Source organism: Nipponia nippon, unplaced genomic scaffold (assembly GCF_047370975.1).
Source record: "Nipponia nippon isolate SJK-2023a ecotype South Korea unplaced genomic scaffold, ASM4737097v1 scaffold_4, whole genome shotgun sequence".
Lineage (NCBI taxonomy): Eukaryota > Metazoa > Chordata > Aves > Pelecaniformes > Threskiornithidae > Nipponia > Nipponia nippon.
Window position 1 is genome coordinate 103837857 of NW_028262358.1, and position 16700 is coordinate 103854556.

The 16700-nt window shown below is 40.0% G+C and overlaps 1 protein-coding gene across 16 annotated transcripts in view; it reads right to left on the reverse strand.

Moving 5' to 3' along the window:
• Positions 1-359: 359 nt before the first annotated feature.
• DLGAP2 (DLG associated protein 2) overlaps positions 360-16700 on the reverse strand; it is a 480050-nt gene continuing 463709 nt past the window's right edge. For 14 of the 16 annotated variants that reach the window (XM_087775270.1, XM_087775268.1, XM_087775269.1 and 11 more), the window contains 4 exons: positions 14856-14947; positions 10238-10390; positions 9420-9437; positions 360-7931 (listed from right to left, as the gene is read on the reverse strand). In XM_087775270.1, coding sequence (XP_087631396.1) covers positions 7713-7931; positions 9420-9437; positions 10238-10390; positions 14856-14947 — 482 coding nt within the window. In that variant the 3' untranslated portion in view covers positions 360-7712. The remainder of the gene's footprint in view (positions 7932-9419; positions 9438-10237; positions 10391-14855; positions 14948-16700) is intronic. The other 2 variants (XM_087775281.1, XM_087775267.1) reach the window with 1 other exon arrangement.

Here is a 16700-nt window from a genome sequence, read left to right on the forward strand (position 1 = left end):
GGATGTTTTACATGCAAAAGAGGCTATTAATCTTTCTGTTAATGACACACAATGGTCTGATTCAAAATCAGTGCATGATATTCTATACTTATAGTATTAGTGACTACAAATCAAAACACATCAATATAATTGCATAGCTGATTTCGTTATTTGCCAAATTCCTTCAGATTTTAAATGTCTTCCTCTGAATTCAGATAAAACCCTATCAAAATGATTTTACTGAAAATAAATTTCCCTGACACTCAGAAGGCTACATGTCTAAAGTAATAATTTAGTGTGGTCTACAAATTGTCTGATTGGAAATGGCGTATTTTCACTAACGTAAAATTTAAAATGTAATAAAGAATGTACTCTATTTTTCTCAAAAAATTTAATTGCAGAATTATTTACAGGAGATGAACATAAACGATACATAAACCAATTGAAAGAGGCAGCTTCATAAAAGAGCCATGGGGCAAAATAGTGAAGCACATTTTCTTACAATCAGCTGGAGGTGAGTAGAGAATCATGAAAAAAGAATAACTCAATAATAAAACAATTCTCAAATATGTCTTCAAAGTAACAAATAACATTCTGGTAAAGAAGATATTACTGAGAAGCAAGAAATTATTGTAGCAATGAAACAACATACTGTACATTCAATTTAGGTATCCTGCATGCTACTAAATAGAATTTATCAAAAGAACCATAAAAGCATGAGAAAGAGAATTACATAAAATAGTTTAATTCTAGTGAAGTGTAGCTTTATACAGATGGTGAATATTTGGCACTCAGTTCATCCTCATTGTTGATATGATTTCTTATGTATATATATATTTATATATATTTATATATACTTTTAATGATAACTAAACAGATAGTTTCCTGGTTCTAACATTCCTTGAAATTCTATAGGAGGCATTTAATTTAGTCCTTAGGCCACACTTGATTGTTTTGGCATGTCACATGGTAAATGAAAGTATGAGTTTTGTCTCTGTACAGGAAATCCTGCACAGTCATAGTGGCTTTTCTTCAGGAAAGAACAGTTCTAGAGCAGTATAAGTCAGGCTACTTGAAAGGGAAATTTTCTTAATTCAGGAAATTAATATATAAAGTGGACTAAAGAATACATACATGCTGAGCCCTTTCAAAATGAGATGGCCATACTATTAAACCTCCAAAGGGTAAATCAAAGCATGGATATGAGCATGTGGATTCCATGGACAATTATAAACAAAGCTAGTATTTCTTTGTGAGGACTATAATCAGAGACTTGAACCTACTACCAAGCCCTCTGCTTGATTGTGACCTACCTGAAAGGAAGAATTATATCCTACAAAGTAATTACACGCTTGCTAACTCGAAGGGTAAGTCCTTCCTACCTCAGCAGGACTTGCCGAGTCAGATATCTGAATTATACTGATCGGAATCTGACATTTCTTTCTGATTTCAGTTTCTTAGCATTAGTTCTAACACAACTGAGATCAGAACTTAGCCCAAAGCTCTGCAATAATTCGTCTCACAAATGAGAAACTTGTATGACAGTTCAGCTTTGGGACTGGGAAACGCTGTGTTGAATGAAAGAAGAATAAGGGAAGGAGAAGAAAAATCCTCATTAACGGGCTGTGTTGGTGACTAATGACCATATCTTCAAATAAACCTCCCCCTCATTTAAGCTTAGGTGAAAATATTCATGGTTTAGTACTAGTGAAGTAAAAAATCCTGTCCAACAAAACCAATTTAGAAAAATAACAGTTTGGCCTTAATAAAATAGAGAATTAAATTGCCAGCTGATGAAAACTGTTCTGTGTTTGCTCAGTTAAAGAGCAAGCCATGTAGACATACTAATTTACGTTATCTACGATCTGACTTCAAAAGCCCAGTTCTGTTTCAGCAATGAAATGTAATGGGAGAAACACCCATGTGTGGAAAGGTGGGACCGTGAACATGCAGCCTTCTTCTGTGATCATCATTTCCGAAATGCGATATGCATTTAATGAGAAGGGATCTGGAATATGGTTTTAGACATAATGAGTGCCGTGGCCTCTTGCAGCTATTAGAATTTTATTTCATTAAGAGGCCTTGAATCAGCCTAAATATACTCGCCAAATTCTCTTTTGGGCAAGTTTCCATTTCAATTTCGGTTTTATACTTGCTGTCCTGAACAGCCTATTATGTAGTTAAACAGCTGCAGCATTACACCATAGAGGTAGCTGCATTTCAGAGATAAATTAAGCAATTTCTGTATATACAGAGGGCTTAATTCTCGCCAGGAGCCTGTGTATGCATATGAGTATGCTGTAAAACAGCCGTTCCCAAAAGATGGTCCCTGGAGGTGAACGTGGTGACTAGTTGCAGATGGGCCGTAGGGCTGCACTGGGCAGTGAACCTGCCACAGCCGACAGTGCTGAGGCCCAGCTGCAAGAAAGCAGCATGGTCTACAGGAACGTTGGCTGGCTCCTGGGTCCAACTGTCTGGGAACACGACACCGAAAAATTGTTATGTATATATATGTATGTATATATCCTCCTTATGTTATCTGCAGTACGAACTGGCTGCCTCTAGTCTGCTTCTCCTGCCAATGCTGAGAGAGGCATCCCCGCTGCTCTGCCATACAAAGAATCCTTAGGCTTAGAGCTGAGTCCCAGTAAAGAGCAGCTGCCCGAACCAAAGCACAATCCTTATGCCTAAGTCCTGTGCCTCACGTTATCCCTCGTGTTAGCTGCGCCGGAGGGCAGAGCCAGGGAGAGAACAGGGTGCTTGGCACTTAGGCCGGGGGAAGGCTGCTTTTGCAGCACATGCCCCAGATCGAGCTCTCCCTCTGAGAAAGCCGTGGGGGAATGCACGCGCGAAGGAGAGACTTGCTGAGATCTCTGACCGGGAGGGCTCAGCTGCAGGCGCCATCGGCTCCTGCGCCTGGCACCGGCCAGGGCTCTCCTGAGGCTCCCTCCCAGGGAGCTCCTCCACCGCAGGGACCCTCACTGAATAAACAGCAAAAGCAGACATTGTTCTAGAACCTTAATTTGATGCTTTTCTTTCCCTGCCTACACCCTGGAGGGACAGTATGAGCATTGCCCTCGCCTCTTCTTTGCTCAGGTCTTCCTCTTGGTTCAGTGAGTCTTTGCTTCTCCTTCGGCACAGGCTCAGACCATAAGGGTCCTCCCGGGTGCTGGGAGGGTGGTGTGGACGGAAGCTCCCCGGCAGCGTGGGGACAGGCGGGAGAGTCCCCAGCATCCCGCCGTGCCGGCTCACCAGGCTGTGGGCAGGGTAACCCGCCCCAGCTGCAGCCCAGCCTGGAGTTTGTGTGTCTGCTAATAAAGTGCTTGGAGATCCTTCTGGATGAAAGGCACTATATAAACGTAAGTGTCAACCTGTCATACACCAGGAAGCACCTCTCTAGACATTAAGGGGTTCGCTGATATTCCTCACCTCAAATGCAGTTTGCGGGTGGTGTCACTACATCGTAAGATGCTCTGGGAACAGTTAATGGGAGTAACGCTGCTTCACGTTTCATTTAAACTCTCTGTCTAATGCTGAGGCTCCTACTACACAGGATTTCTCAGCTTTTCAGCACACACACCTTGGCACCTGGAGCCGCCAGACCAACTTCAGATCTCAAATTAACATGCACAAACCAGCACTTGATGGGTCAGCCTCCGGTGTGCCCCCTGCCACCGGCGCCAACGCTGAAACGCCGAGGAGGACATCAAACCCACCGACCGGGCAGGGCAGGCTCAAGGCTTTGAACGCAAAGGGCTGAGATGGGCTGATGCGGAGGCACACTGCTGCGGACGCAGGGGCCGGGGACCTGCGCGGGGAGGACCTGGCGCGGAGCAGTGGCGCGGCCCGAGGGTGCCGTGGGGCCAGGAGCCTCGCAGGGGCATCGCTCCCAGCAGGGCACGAGGAGACTGCAGGTCACGTATGGCACGTCATCACGTAGCAGTTATTTCTTTTCCTTGCAAAACCACCCAATGACTGAACATTCCCTCACTTTACACTAGATGCAGTGCTGAAGAAGATGAACCTAGAGTACTAATTTACTGATACAGCAGGACATGGGCTTATTTTAAAACAAATAATTTCCATTATATGAAATGTATTTTATATATATATATATATATATATATATGAAATCCACACACCTTCCTATGCACGCTTTAATTCCTTCCTGATCGATCGCAAATCTAACATAGTGATAAGGTTTAAGCATAACTTAAAATGTCATTTTTTGGTATTAAACTGTACAACATTATTAGTCTTTGCACGCTGCCAAAGGCCATTCTGATCAAGTTGACAAGAAACAATAAAACACTTCATAATGCACTTCACCAATTTACAAAGAATTTCAAATCTAAAAAAATATACAAAGCAAAAATAAGTATGGCAAATATCAACAATTTTACCAGTCAGGTCTTTTTCTTTATTTAAATTTTCAGAATTCTGTTTATTATACTTGTGTTTTACAGGCAATGAACAGAGACTTTCTATAATTTTCATCTGTTAAAATAAATATTAGTCTAATTAGTATTCCATTAAACACTAGACTATTTTGCTATATCCAGCTGTTCTGTGTGGGTCTATGCCATGAAGACTCTAAGTAGAAAGCATTCCACTTTCTATCTTTATGTTTATTTATGTTCCTCCTACATTGGTATTGTAACTGAATTTTATTTTTATGATGTGGGGTCAGATTACAATTGATCTGTTTATATGTTTATTAATTTACCACATGCTGTGTTTTTCATGTCAGGGACCGAAGCAATTTGACTTTGATTTATTTGCAACACAAGTATGATAAGCATAATGTTATTTTTCTAAACTAACCAGATGTACAATATGTAAATAGAAATGGCTTATTTGCCTTTAATGATAGAATGTTACCTGTACAAGAATTTAATATATTGCACTTTGAAATGTAACATGCACAGATAACATATTATCAGATTTTTCAGTAGGCATCTAGTTTACTTTTGATTCTTTCTTTTTTTTTTTTTTTTTGAACAAAGGTGGAACAAACAGAAATCATGGATATCCACAGCTTATATTGAACATTTTCTTGTGATGGCATGGGAAATGTAAAATACAGGGTTGGCGTCCTTCATGCAGGCCTATTTTTGCCTGAGAACATCCAATAAAACTTTAACATATCAGAAAAATATCAAAATATGATTCTAAAATTAAAAACTTAACGGACTGCTCCAAGTCAGCATTATTAGGTCAGCTGGGATCTAAACTTATCTGTAATCTGTTGTTTTTACAATTTGTCTTTATAAAGTCTGATTACTGGCAGGATCAAATACAACTTGTCTTAGTCGCGTGACCTGTTGCTGCAGGTGGGGGTTTTCAAGCGAGAAAGTCAAGTGTGATTTCTCCTTGAAGTGTACAGGAAAATTAGAAAAAATGTATCAGCTGCCATATATATATGCATGTATAGGGGTGTGCGTGTCTATTTTAAATTTCTTAAATATAGGGAAGACACTGGCTTTAGTTTTGTGTGGATATTTCTAATTAGCAGCTCCACTTTAAATAAGATATCAGTTTTCAGGACTAAAGATGCCAATGTCTGCAGGTACATTTGTATTTAAAATAGTACAGCAAATATAGGAAGTAGCATCAATATTGTACACTACCCAGGATTCAGCTCTTTCCTTAATAGAAAATGCCTTGGAAACACGAGGAATGGGAAATATACTGTTTTCATCTATAGAAGAATATGTCAGGGATTTATTCTTTTTTTTTTTTTTTTTTTTTTTTTGCATTTTTGAAGGTTATACATTCGTCTTGGTTTTTGCTTCCAAATATAGTTTAAGGCTATTTGGTAAAGTATATACCAGATATCAGGCTCAATTTACAGGGTTTTCTTCTCACAGAAACTTCTCAAAACTTCATCTCTAAAGATTCATATCCTGAAGCTAAGCATGCTTTATCAGCTGTGCTCCAAAGACAGAACTCATGCTTAATACTACACACTGTAGGAAAAAGAGAAGGAAAAAGAAAAACAAAAAACCCCAAAAGAAAACAGATTTGAAGCAACGTCAGATCTGCATAACCTACGATACTTCATGTTTTCAGTCATCCGTCAGGCTGCAGGGTGTGTGGGATTCAGATTTAAAGTGCTCATCAGGTGAAGAACCAAAGTGCTCGAGTATAATTAAATAGCTGTTCTGCCTATGGCTAAATACATTGCATTTGTTAAAGCAGGTAAACAGGGGATGCGGTAGTTGGGGCTGTCTCACTGGGTTCAGACTGTTTTGACCTAAAGTAGTGTTCGGTGGGATTCAAACCTTGGAATCAGGGGCTGCGGGTTACTCATCTTATTGCGTCTTCACCTGAAGACTTCTAAGTGCTGGGTTGCTCGGTTGGCTCTGGAAGGTAGGTGAAGTGGAATAATTCTATCATAATTTGTTTTAAATTAAAGCCTCTTGACTGTGGTAGTTACCAGCTCTCTCTTCTGGCAATGCGAGGCTTGAAAATATATTATTTTCCTTATCTTCCATGGCTGGAAATCACTTATCTTTTGAGTCATGGGGTTTTTTTTAATGTCTGAAGCAAGCAAGAAGCTTATTCTTGCCATAAATGATACTGCATAGAAAAATAGTTCTAAAAAAAAAATACAACTGTAAACCACAGTTCACCTTTACCTTAACATAACCATTTAAACTTAGATATACTTACCACTCACATTCATATTTCTTAAACTGTTTACAACATCACAACTGGCATTTTAAACAAGCAAGATTTTTTTTTTTTTTTCTCAAGGATACCCTGGAAACTCAATTGAGATAACATGTTGAGAGTTTGAAATATTACATGTAGCACGGCTCTTGAAATGAAAGAGAGAAGGTTTATAAAATAAATGTTAACACGTAAAAGAACTGTTAAAAATGCAATGAGTGTTCCAAAGGAGTGAGTATAACTTTTTCTTTACACATCTTGCTACAGAAGATCTAACTTTTTAAGGCTTCCATTTTCCTTTCACCCATCACTCAAGTCCTCTTGCATTATAATTTTGCTTAGGTTTCAGAGTGTCGTTATACTGCTAACAGCAAACGTTTCTCAGTGGGCATTCCCACCACCACCAGACTTGTATGCTTCTTGGTTTCTGATGAACTTTGGAGTTTTAGTGGCTGGATATCCCTGTTCATCTCCAGAAACTTGACATGACATGGGAGGCCTAATGTTATTTTGCAGTAACAAAGATGAGAAGAGTGGCAGAACACATGGGTAAATATGTTAGCTGGGTTCTAGGAAAAGAAACTGGAGGTCAGAGAGATAAATGGGTTCTTTCTTTCCTGCTCTTTACATTTGTAGCACCTTCTACTTGGATTAGCTAATGCCTCTAGTGAATGGTGAGATGCACCCATTTATAGTTTGTTATTCTTATCCCTAATTATCACACATTTTATAAAAATATAAATAACAAAAAAGTAAGCTGGGTTCCATCTCAAGAGGTGTTTCTTGTTGTCCTCTGAGAATATATTGGATAAGTCAGGTCTCAACAAGCCCTATCCATTGTAGCTGATTGTAAGTCAGACAATAAATACAAAAAGAAGTCGTTCTTGCGGTGAGCTCAGCAAATTCTGAGGAAATCAAAAGCATTCCACTGTGCTTATGGCACAAAGAACACAACAGCAAGGGCATATTTAGTGGAGAGAATGAGACAAAAATTACCAGGTAAGTGACAAACTGTACAAGCATTTTGTTTAAAAAAGGAACTCTGCAGCATTCTGTCTTTAAAGCCGGGTTTGAGCCTCTGGGATATATATCTCGATGCTGTCTGCACGCTCTGTGGCTGAATTCTGCCGGAAAGAGGCTGCTCTCTTAGCAGCCATTAGCCGTCTTCTAGCTTCTTGTCGCTGTCTGTCGGGTAGGTCCAGAGATTTTTCTCTCGTGATAGGGAATTTTCCTTTTGGGGGCTTCTTTGGTACAGGAGGAGGAACCTTTCTTTCTTCCTGCAACAGGGTATTAAAACTGAGGGTGAACTGCGTGCGGATGGTACCGTCAGCAGAGCATGCAAATCGAAGACATGAAATGCAAAATACTGGTTACATACATCAAGCATGCTCAATTTGTACTCTCCACTCAGCTGACTAACGGATTACGTGAATAGCTAGCCACACTAGGGACACTGACAAAACCCTGTTGTTTCAGCAACCATTACAAATTCTGCAGTCCTGTGACTTAAAAAAGACTATGCTTCCTTCTACTATCCTTGCAGGTATCCTGCACATGCAATCTGTGTACCTCTCTCATATAAATTTGTTTAATTTTAGCTGACACATTATTACATTCATTATAAACAGAAACACACACTGGCTCTCCAATAAGAATTCAGCACATCTGTGTGGTCTGATCAAGTGAAAAGACTGTCTAAGATTAACAGGACAGGATTTTTAATTAAATTAATCATACTGAGTTTAGCCTCAGCTGGATATGAGGTAGCAGCTGTGTATACATGTCTATTAGTTTAGTTTCCTCTGAATTGCTAAATGGAAACATGCAAGCACCAACCAGAGAGAGAACATAGGGCTAATTGTTCTGCTTGCCAGCCTGGACCATTTTAAAGAAAATTATATTGAAGAATTAACAAATTATAAAGTGAGAGTCAGTAGATTTTGGTACTCAAAGTAGCTGTAAATTGCTCTGCAGGTTTTAAATTGAGAATTGTTTTGAAGTATGAAATTGATATTTTACTCCATTTAGAGACTGTGAAATATCATATAAGGGCCTTAAAAAGATATTGTAGAATCACAGAATCATACAATAGTTTAGGTTGGAAGGCATGTCTGGAGGTGATCCAATACAACCCCCATTCAAAGCCCACTTGAAATTAGATGCAACTTCGAAGTTAAAGCAGGCTTTTCAACATCATATTTAATACTGGACTGAATAGCCCCAAAGACGGAGATTCCACAACTTCATACATACAGCATGGTTATTATGATCAATCTTTCTGCTATATCACTCTTAAAGTAATAGTAATAGTCCAGAGTATGGGCTGTTCCTTATGGAGAACACAGTTAATTTTATGCACAGCAGGATTCAAATAATACAAAAATTGAACTGATGCGCCTACGGTTTACAGACTCTTCATTGCTTGATCTTTTTTTTAAAACTAATTCTGAGTCTACTACCAAAATGCATTAGCCAAGACTAAATAACTAAGGTTATTTAAGAACATAGTTCTACATTCTCAACTCAACAGGAACAGTGCAGCAGCCTAAGATGCTATTCCCCACGACCGCCAGCTCTTCCAGTCTTTATTTTCTCTATTTCCTGTTTTCAGCCAGGAACATAAGGGCTCCATTCCTGTTGTCCCATCTTTTTTTTTTTTTTTTTTCCACTTTTAGTTATTTCCCTCTTAGGAACATCACTGTTGCTGTCACTATAATAATTTCTTACTTCCAATTGTCACTAGTAAGCAAGAGTTGCAAACTCACCATCCACCAACCAGTTGGCTGAAAATTAAAATCCAAGAGGAGCATGAAGAAATGAAAGAGTTGTCAAAATGCCTCCTAATTCCTCCCAAACCAAACAAGTATTCACCTGAGGCCAACAGTACTGACGCAAACCAAATGCTGTCTTCATCTGACTGATACAATAATTAGCAAGGATAGTGGGATAATCAAGGTGAGGGATGGAGCTCTAGAAAGGGGAAAGGCAGTCTCAGAATTACATTGCTTTTTTGGACAATTCGCCACCTTCGATTTGTAAGGATCGTGGCTGGGGTGTCTCCCAGGTGGTGGAGTTGCAGGGCAGAGGTGCAGGCATTTTGCCAGAAGTACTCTTTGTCCCCCAAACTTTCGTGGGCCAAGCTTTTATCTCACTCCTGGTCTAGTATCAGTTGTGTCGTGCAGGCAGGATTAAACACTGTAGTGCTCATGTTTGAGCTGCCCCAAATGTAGCAGAGTGCTGAGTTTACCTTGATTGAATTCTTGGGCTATTGTCCTCTGTCTGAATTAATCAGAACATGTTTCAGTTCTAGCCTTTATAATGTGAATTCAAATAATTTGAACAAAAGTGTTATGGAGTAGACTAACTTAGCAAAATTAATTTTATTTGTTATACAGTTCAGCTCAACATTGTCAAAAAGAAAAAAATCCTCACATCTGATGAAGGTTTCCATGTATAAATTGGGCCATGTCAATTAGATATTTTCTAGGGTTAGAAACCTATCGTGTTTTACTATTGTATTTAACACAAGAAGACTGCAGGACTAAAAATGGGGAGTAAATGGTATTGTCCATGGTCTGCTTACCTTCCTTTCAGGTGATTCTATTATTTTCCATTCATTGAGTTTCAACTGGTGCAGTTCATCAAACTTCATGCTGACGTCTTCAATTGAGAGCTGCAATAAGTCCCAGAAACCTGCTAGGTCCTGGGAAGTTGGTCTCGGCATGGCACTCGGGTCCTGTCGTGCACAAAGGAGACAATACAAATAGACCAGGAGGCTTTAAACAATATCCTTTGAGGCAGGAAAGGCATCACGCCAGATGACATTGCTACAATGCTGCTCAGTGCTAAGGCTACGCGCGCTTTAACAGCTGGGAGCTGTGACTGGAAAGTAGTGCCTCCTACACAACCCAGACATGAATGAGTTGGATGTCATACGCGAGCCTTCCTGAATCCGTGCGGCACGGGAAGTTCCTTAGCACCATATGCTGTGCTGACCTGCATTTCTAAAAAGGAACAAGCTGACAGCCTCTGCCTGCTGATTATTAAAGAGAAAGGGAACGTGGTTCATACTTTAGCCAGCCTGAAGTCTTTTTGGTTAAACATTACATTCACGACAGCTTATTAGAAGACAAAACACCACCACGAAGAAGTTGTCAGCTTATGCTGAATTCGATGTTTACATTGTCTTGAGTTTTCAAATGTATACATAAGGTATAAAATTTTGATGAGGATGTTAGGATTTTGTTCTCCAGGGTCAAATCACGCTCAGGAACTGGGAAGGCTCTATCCCAAAGTACTGCAATTAAGTGGCGCTATGTGCACAACACTTAATAGAGCAAACATTGGCAGTAACAATTAGCAAGATGACCCTTCATTTGACTATCAACCTGATGTCTGTGCTAGATAAAAGTTACATAAAAAGGCAGTATACAGACTCTTAACCCTATGTTCTATGAGCATTGGTACTTGTTCTATAAGACAGGCTTGCCACTTCAGTGAAATAGAGTTTAATTGATAAACATCTCTGTGAAGATAATGGAGAAATGTCTCTTCCTTTCCAGGGCACGAGGATGCAGTTAAGATGGTCTACACAATGGAGATGGGAGAGAATGGGTTGAAACCAGGCCAAAGGGACTCTGGATCTCCCCCTTCCTGGGCAAAAGCTGTAATGACTAGTTTACTATGTTAGAAACACTGGTGTTACTGCTGAAGCAAGGCTCTGTGCCCCATCTTTCACAAACCTAGTGGACAAAGGCATTTTACATATTGAACACAACCCCACATAGTTGCCTAAAAAGTGGGAGACAAGTCAGCATTTCTATTGAATTCCTTCTTTGAACTGCACATTTCTAGGGGTCTTACACCAGGAATTGCTACTCAAATTTGGGTTTGCAGATGCCACTGTGGGACCTGAGTGCCTGGAGCTGGGCATGACAACATGTAATGTCACTCGTATCTAAACCCCTTTGGGAATCCTGGCCAAGAACCAGCCTAAAAGCTGATCCACTTCGAAGTCGTCTTGACTAGAAGAAAGTCTCTTTTCACAGGGAGCTTCAGGGACTTAACAGAACTGGCATATAGATTATAACAGACTTCTGGGAAACATGATACAGCTCCAGATTAGGGTTCACTGAAAACAACTTGACTGGGCAGATCTCAATTTACTACAAAACCATTTAAAATTTATGTCAGTGGTATTAATTACTCTACAGAGGTCAATATTTCAGGCTTCAGGAACCAACTCCCTGTGTGAAATCTGTCGCGACAGTCCCACAGCAATATATCTTATATTGCAATCTGTTCTCTCCAGCCCAGTCTGCTCAGTCCCTCTCCCCAGTTTCCTCTAAATAGCCATAAAATGATGCCACTCACTGAAATGCCATTGCCTTGTGAATCAAGGCTAATTGCTCTGCTGTACCTTTGTGCACCCCAATGCTCATTGTGTTTGAGAAGATCGCAGCCTCCAGTGCGGCTGCTTGCAGAGGAGTGTGCCGTGCATGGTCTGGACACAAGAGGGCTGCCTCCTGCTGCTATCGCTTATGGATCCGCAGTCCACAGATAAATGCTGGCACAAATGATTACTATTACAGCTAACTAAGCTTTGAAAAGATTGGCTTAAACCTGTTTATTCTCTGAAGTTGCTCATTTATTTGTATCTTATATGGAATTCAGCTTTGCAGCTTCTGAAGGAACCCTAAAGCAAGCAAAAAGTACCTAGCTGGTACTCAAGCCGCTCTGTTTTTGCCTGCAACCATGACATATTGAGCGATGATCTCACAAGCTGAGCAGGATCTGTGCCAACTAGAGAGTATAGAGGAGGACACTTCAAAGAAAAAACAGGGTGTTACAAGGGATAATGTGAATAATGCAGAAAGGAGTAGTTATTAATCAGTGATGTTTTTTTTTTCTAGCAGTTAGTGGCAACAGTACACTGTAGGAGATAGCCAGCCAGATTCTTAAAAAAATTTCATTGAAGCTTACATTTTTATGAATTTATCCTAAGTGAGAGTCTTTGGTAAGAGATCTTAACCCAGAGCATAATCAAATGTGTCCCTTGAAGTTCCCATGACCCTTTAGAAAAGTCCATAGGTGATGGGTGAGTTCCCGGTTAAATTTCAGTTTGAGGAAGTACATTCCTCTTCCTAAACCCTTGCTGCATTTTGAATTGGCAGAATTAAATGTCGTTTTTCTTTGTCCTACATTTATGCTTACAGTTGTTGAACATTGTTAGAGAAACTGCTGTGCGGTAGCCCTGTAAGTGCTGGATGTTTTCGAGTGGGGGAGTGCACTAACTAGCTGCTATCTGGCAGCGTTCCCGTGGGGCACCGAGATGCTGCCTTAGGAGCATATGGAAAGCCTGCTGTGGATACGCACTAAGTGACTATTTAACAACAAACTCTGTCATTAGGCATAGGAAGAAAAGCCTCAAAACATGAATGAGCTAAAAGTCCGGTTCTGCAGTTGCTGCTTTCTGCAGAGCCCATTGCTGATTTAATGAAGCTGAAGACTATTCAGAGCCTAAATCTTCAGAGTGGGATAAAGCCACTGTTATGGAGTTCAAAGGTTTATTATCCAAATAAGAAGGAGAGAAATAAAATCTTGGCAGTTTTTTGGTCATGTTGTCTGCAAAGCTGTAGATTTCTCCCTGTGCTCCTATTGCTTTTGCTGTAATGAATTGTTCACACGTCCAAACAGCTGACGGCTGTGCTGAGCAGGAGCTGCGCTTGTTATTACAGTAATGCTCTCAAGCACAAATGCTGGACACACTTGAAGATAAATGAAGTGGAGTGGAGGTTAGGCTCTCCAAATCTTAGTTTGCATAGCTTAATCAATCAGGTAATGGAGGGCACTTTGAAACTTGTAGTGAGAAACTTTTAGACATTGATGAAGATTTCCTTCTTTTGCTATGAAACAAAAGACTAGACAGGGAGCACACATGATGTATTTGATATTACAAACGTGGTCATCTCCTGCTTGCCTGACTTTGCATATTTCCTCTGTCATTCTGTAACAGCTATTAAAATTCTTGTTTTGACAGAGTCTTTGAAGTGGATAATTGGATCCTTTCCTAATGAGGACCATATATCTTATCATTTTCTATCAGAAGGTAGGACATTTTTGGCATGATTTTCTCAGTAATATTTGATTGCAGTTTCAGGAATTCTGGATGCTTAACTTTATGGATGGAAAGTAGCAAGTAGGTCTCTGCAGAATGAATGTTTCGCCTTACAAAGTTATGTGGCAAATAGTAAAGAAATGTAAAGAAATGTATCTAACCAGACATATAGGTCATGTCTGCTGTCATGCACGCAACAGCATTGAGCACTTTTAATATATGAAGTGTAAGGGCAGTCAAAAAGTGAAAGTTACACTTGATTTTCACGTGAGCCAAAGAAAGTAGGTGCTCTACCACCAGCCATAGATAGAAGAATTATGTTCTTCTATTGATTAGCATCATCTTGCCACAACATTTATATCACTGATGGCTGCTGTCATATTAATGAAGATAACATTTAGAATTGAATTAGTCTCTAATGAACTTCGAGCACAATAGCAGTAACTCTCACAAGTAATATACTGCATCTGTTCCTTTAGCCCTAGGACATCTTATATATAATTGGCAATGCAAATTATGAAACCCAATTTTATGAACATTATGTATATTCCCATTTCCAAGATCAGTCCTGTTTTCAGGTAGGTAGAAAGCTGGATCACGTATTCTCTGCTATTCTGCTGTTTTACTATTCTCCACTTACTGTAATGTGAAAAATTTCTCCTTTCTTAGCGGAAATATTGTTGCTATTTTAGGGTATTACAAAAATAAGCCATAATATTATGTCTCAGAAAACTTGCATTTTTTTCCTTCTCATTTTTTTCTTTAATAAAGACAGCAAAAAAAGAAAAGACAGAACGCAGCCAGACTGAAATTACTGAAATTACATGTTTGCTTTGACAAAAAAATGTACTAACACCATACTTTTAAGGATTAAGTTTAAAAAAAAAAAAAAAGAAAAAGAAGAACAGTTAGACAAAATGTGAGAAATGTGAGAAAACGATGTTTCAGCATGCTGCTGTTTGGGTATGCTACACTTGTTTTTGTTGTTACCTTTAAAGAAAAAATATTACATTCTAAAATTTAAAGTTATGTTTTGTATGAATAGCCTTAAACTCTTCAAGAATGGCCAGACATGGTGACTTACCAGATTTTGCTGACAAAGCCAATAAAATTGCTGGAATTTCTGAGACATGAGGAGCTGAGCGCTTCCAACAGCACTTCGGATCTTACCTAGGACTAAGCATACAGATAGGTTATTACCAATAAATGTCTTTTGGCAGTAAATGCAAAATCCAGCTCAAAAAATACATAGCTGAAATTACTGTTTATTTTATATGGGAAGCAAATATTCGGTTTAACTGTTTGTGATTATATACATAAAATATTTTTGAAAAAGATGGAGATATGGGAAAGCTCTGTGGCACCTTACCCTTTGGCAATAACAAATGATATATTAATAACTCAGAACAGCTAAGACTGTATTTGCTTAAGGAAGCAGAAGAAAACAAGGGTATATGGACAGCTTCTGGAAGTGGGCATACTGTGCTGGTTTTGGCTGGGATAGAGTTAATCATCTTCTTCATGGTAGCTAGTAAGGGGCTATGGTTTGGATTTGTGCTGAAAACAGTGTTGATAACACAGGGATGTTTTCATTATTGCTGAGCAGTGCTTACACAGAGTCAAGGCCTTTTCTGCTTCTCACCCCACCCCACCAGCGAGCAGGCTGGGGGTGCACAAGAAGTTGGGAGGGGACACAGCTGGGAGAGCTGACCCCAACTGACCAAAGGGATATCCCATACCATATGACGTCATGCTCAGCGATATAAGGCTGGAGGAAGAAGAGGGAAGGGGGCGACATTTCAGACTGATGGCGTTTATCTTCCCAAGTAACCATTACGCGTGATGGAGCCCTGCTTTCCTGGAGATGGCTGAACACCTGCCTGCCGATGGGAAGTAGTGAATGAATTCCTTGTTTTGCTTTGCTTGTGCGCATAGCTTTTGCTTTCCCTATTAAACTGTCTTTATCTCAACCCATGAGTGTTCTCTCTTTTACCCTTCTGATTCTCTCCCCCATCCCACCAGGGAGGAGTGAGTGAGGGGCTGTGTGGGACTTAGTTGCCAGTTGGGGTTAAACCATGACAGCATACATATATATGTTTTTGAGAAGAATCTTAAATTTCAAAGTGAATGACACCCCCCGCCCCTTACATTTGCTCATGTAAATGGAAAACTGTTGAAACAGTCTTGCCTCAAGAACCAGTTAGATGCCTGTTCCCTCTGATGTCAAAGGGAGCGTTACATGTGCCTTAGATAATATCTTCTGGTCCTGCAATCACTAATGACTTCACTCAGTTGTGTGGATTATCCCTGGATGAGCTCTTTTTATCCTATCTGTTCTGGGGCAAGGTTAAGACATTAAACTATAACACAAGATACTCCTACCATAAGGATGAGATCCTCAGAGGAATCATGTCTCTGAGACGTGTCTTGGCACCCGCATGAGGACTTACAGGTTGCCTACCCAGGAAAATACACAAAGACCTAAGCACAGGAGCTTCAGACAAAGTGGGACACAAGCGAGTGCTCCAGGACTTTGCTGAATCATGATCAGCCCCCATGGTTTGTTGGGCTTTCCCCACTCTCATTATACTTGCCATTTACAGTGTGCATAAGCACTGAGGAAAGGGACCAAATTCATTTTACTTAACTTTTGCTTCCAAGAGTCATCTGTCTAAATCAAAATTTCTGGATGCTCTATAATCAGTAACCTGAGCTCATCAGCTCAGCCATGTTAGGCACTTATTTTTAGATGAGCTGAATCTCTTCCTGGAGATGCCTATTTCTTTCTGTTGACTGGAGTGCCTAAGGGGACTGGCTTATCCCTAGAAAACTAATGCCTCCTAGACTCCCACATTTGCTGGGATAAATACCATACTTTGGTAGGTAGCAGTATACTTTCCTACACCTCCTTCCTACACATCCCTTCCTC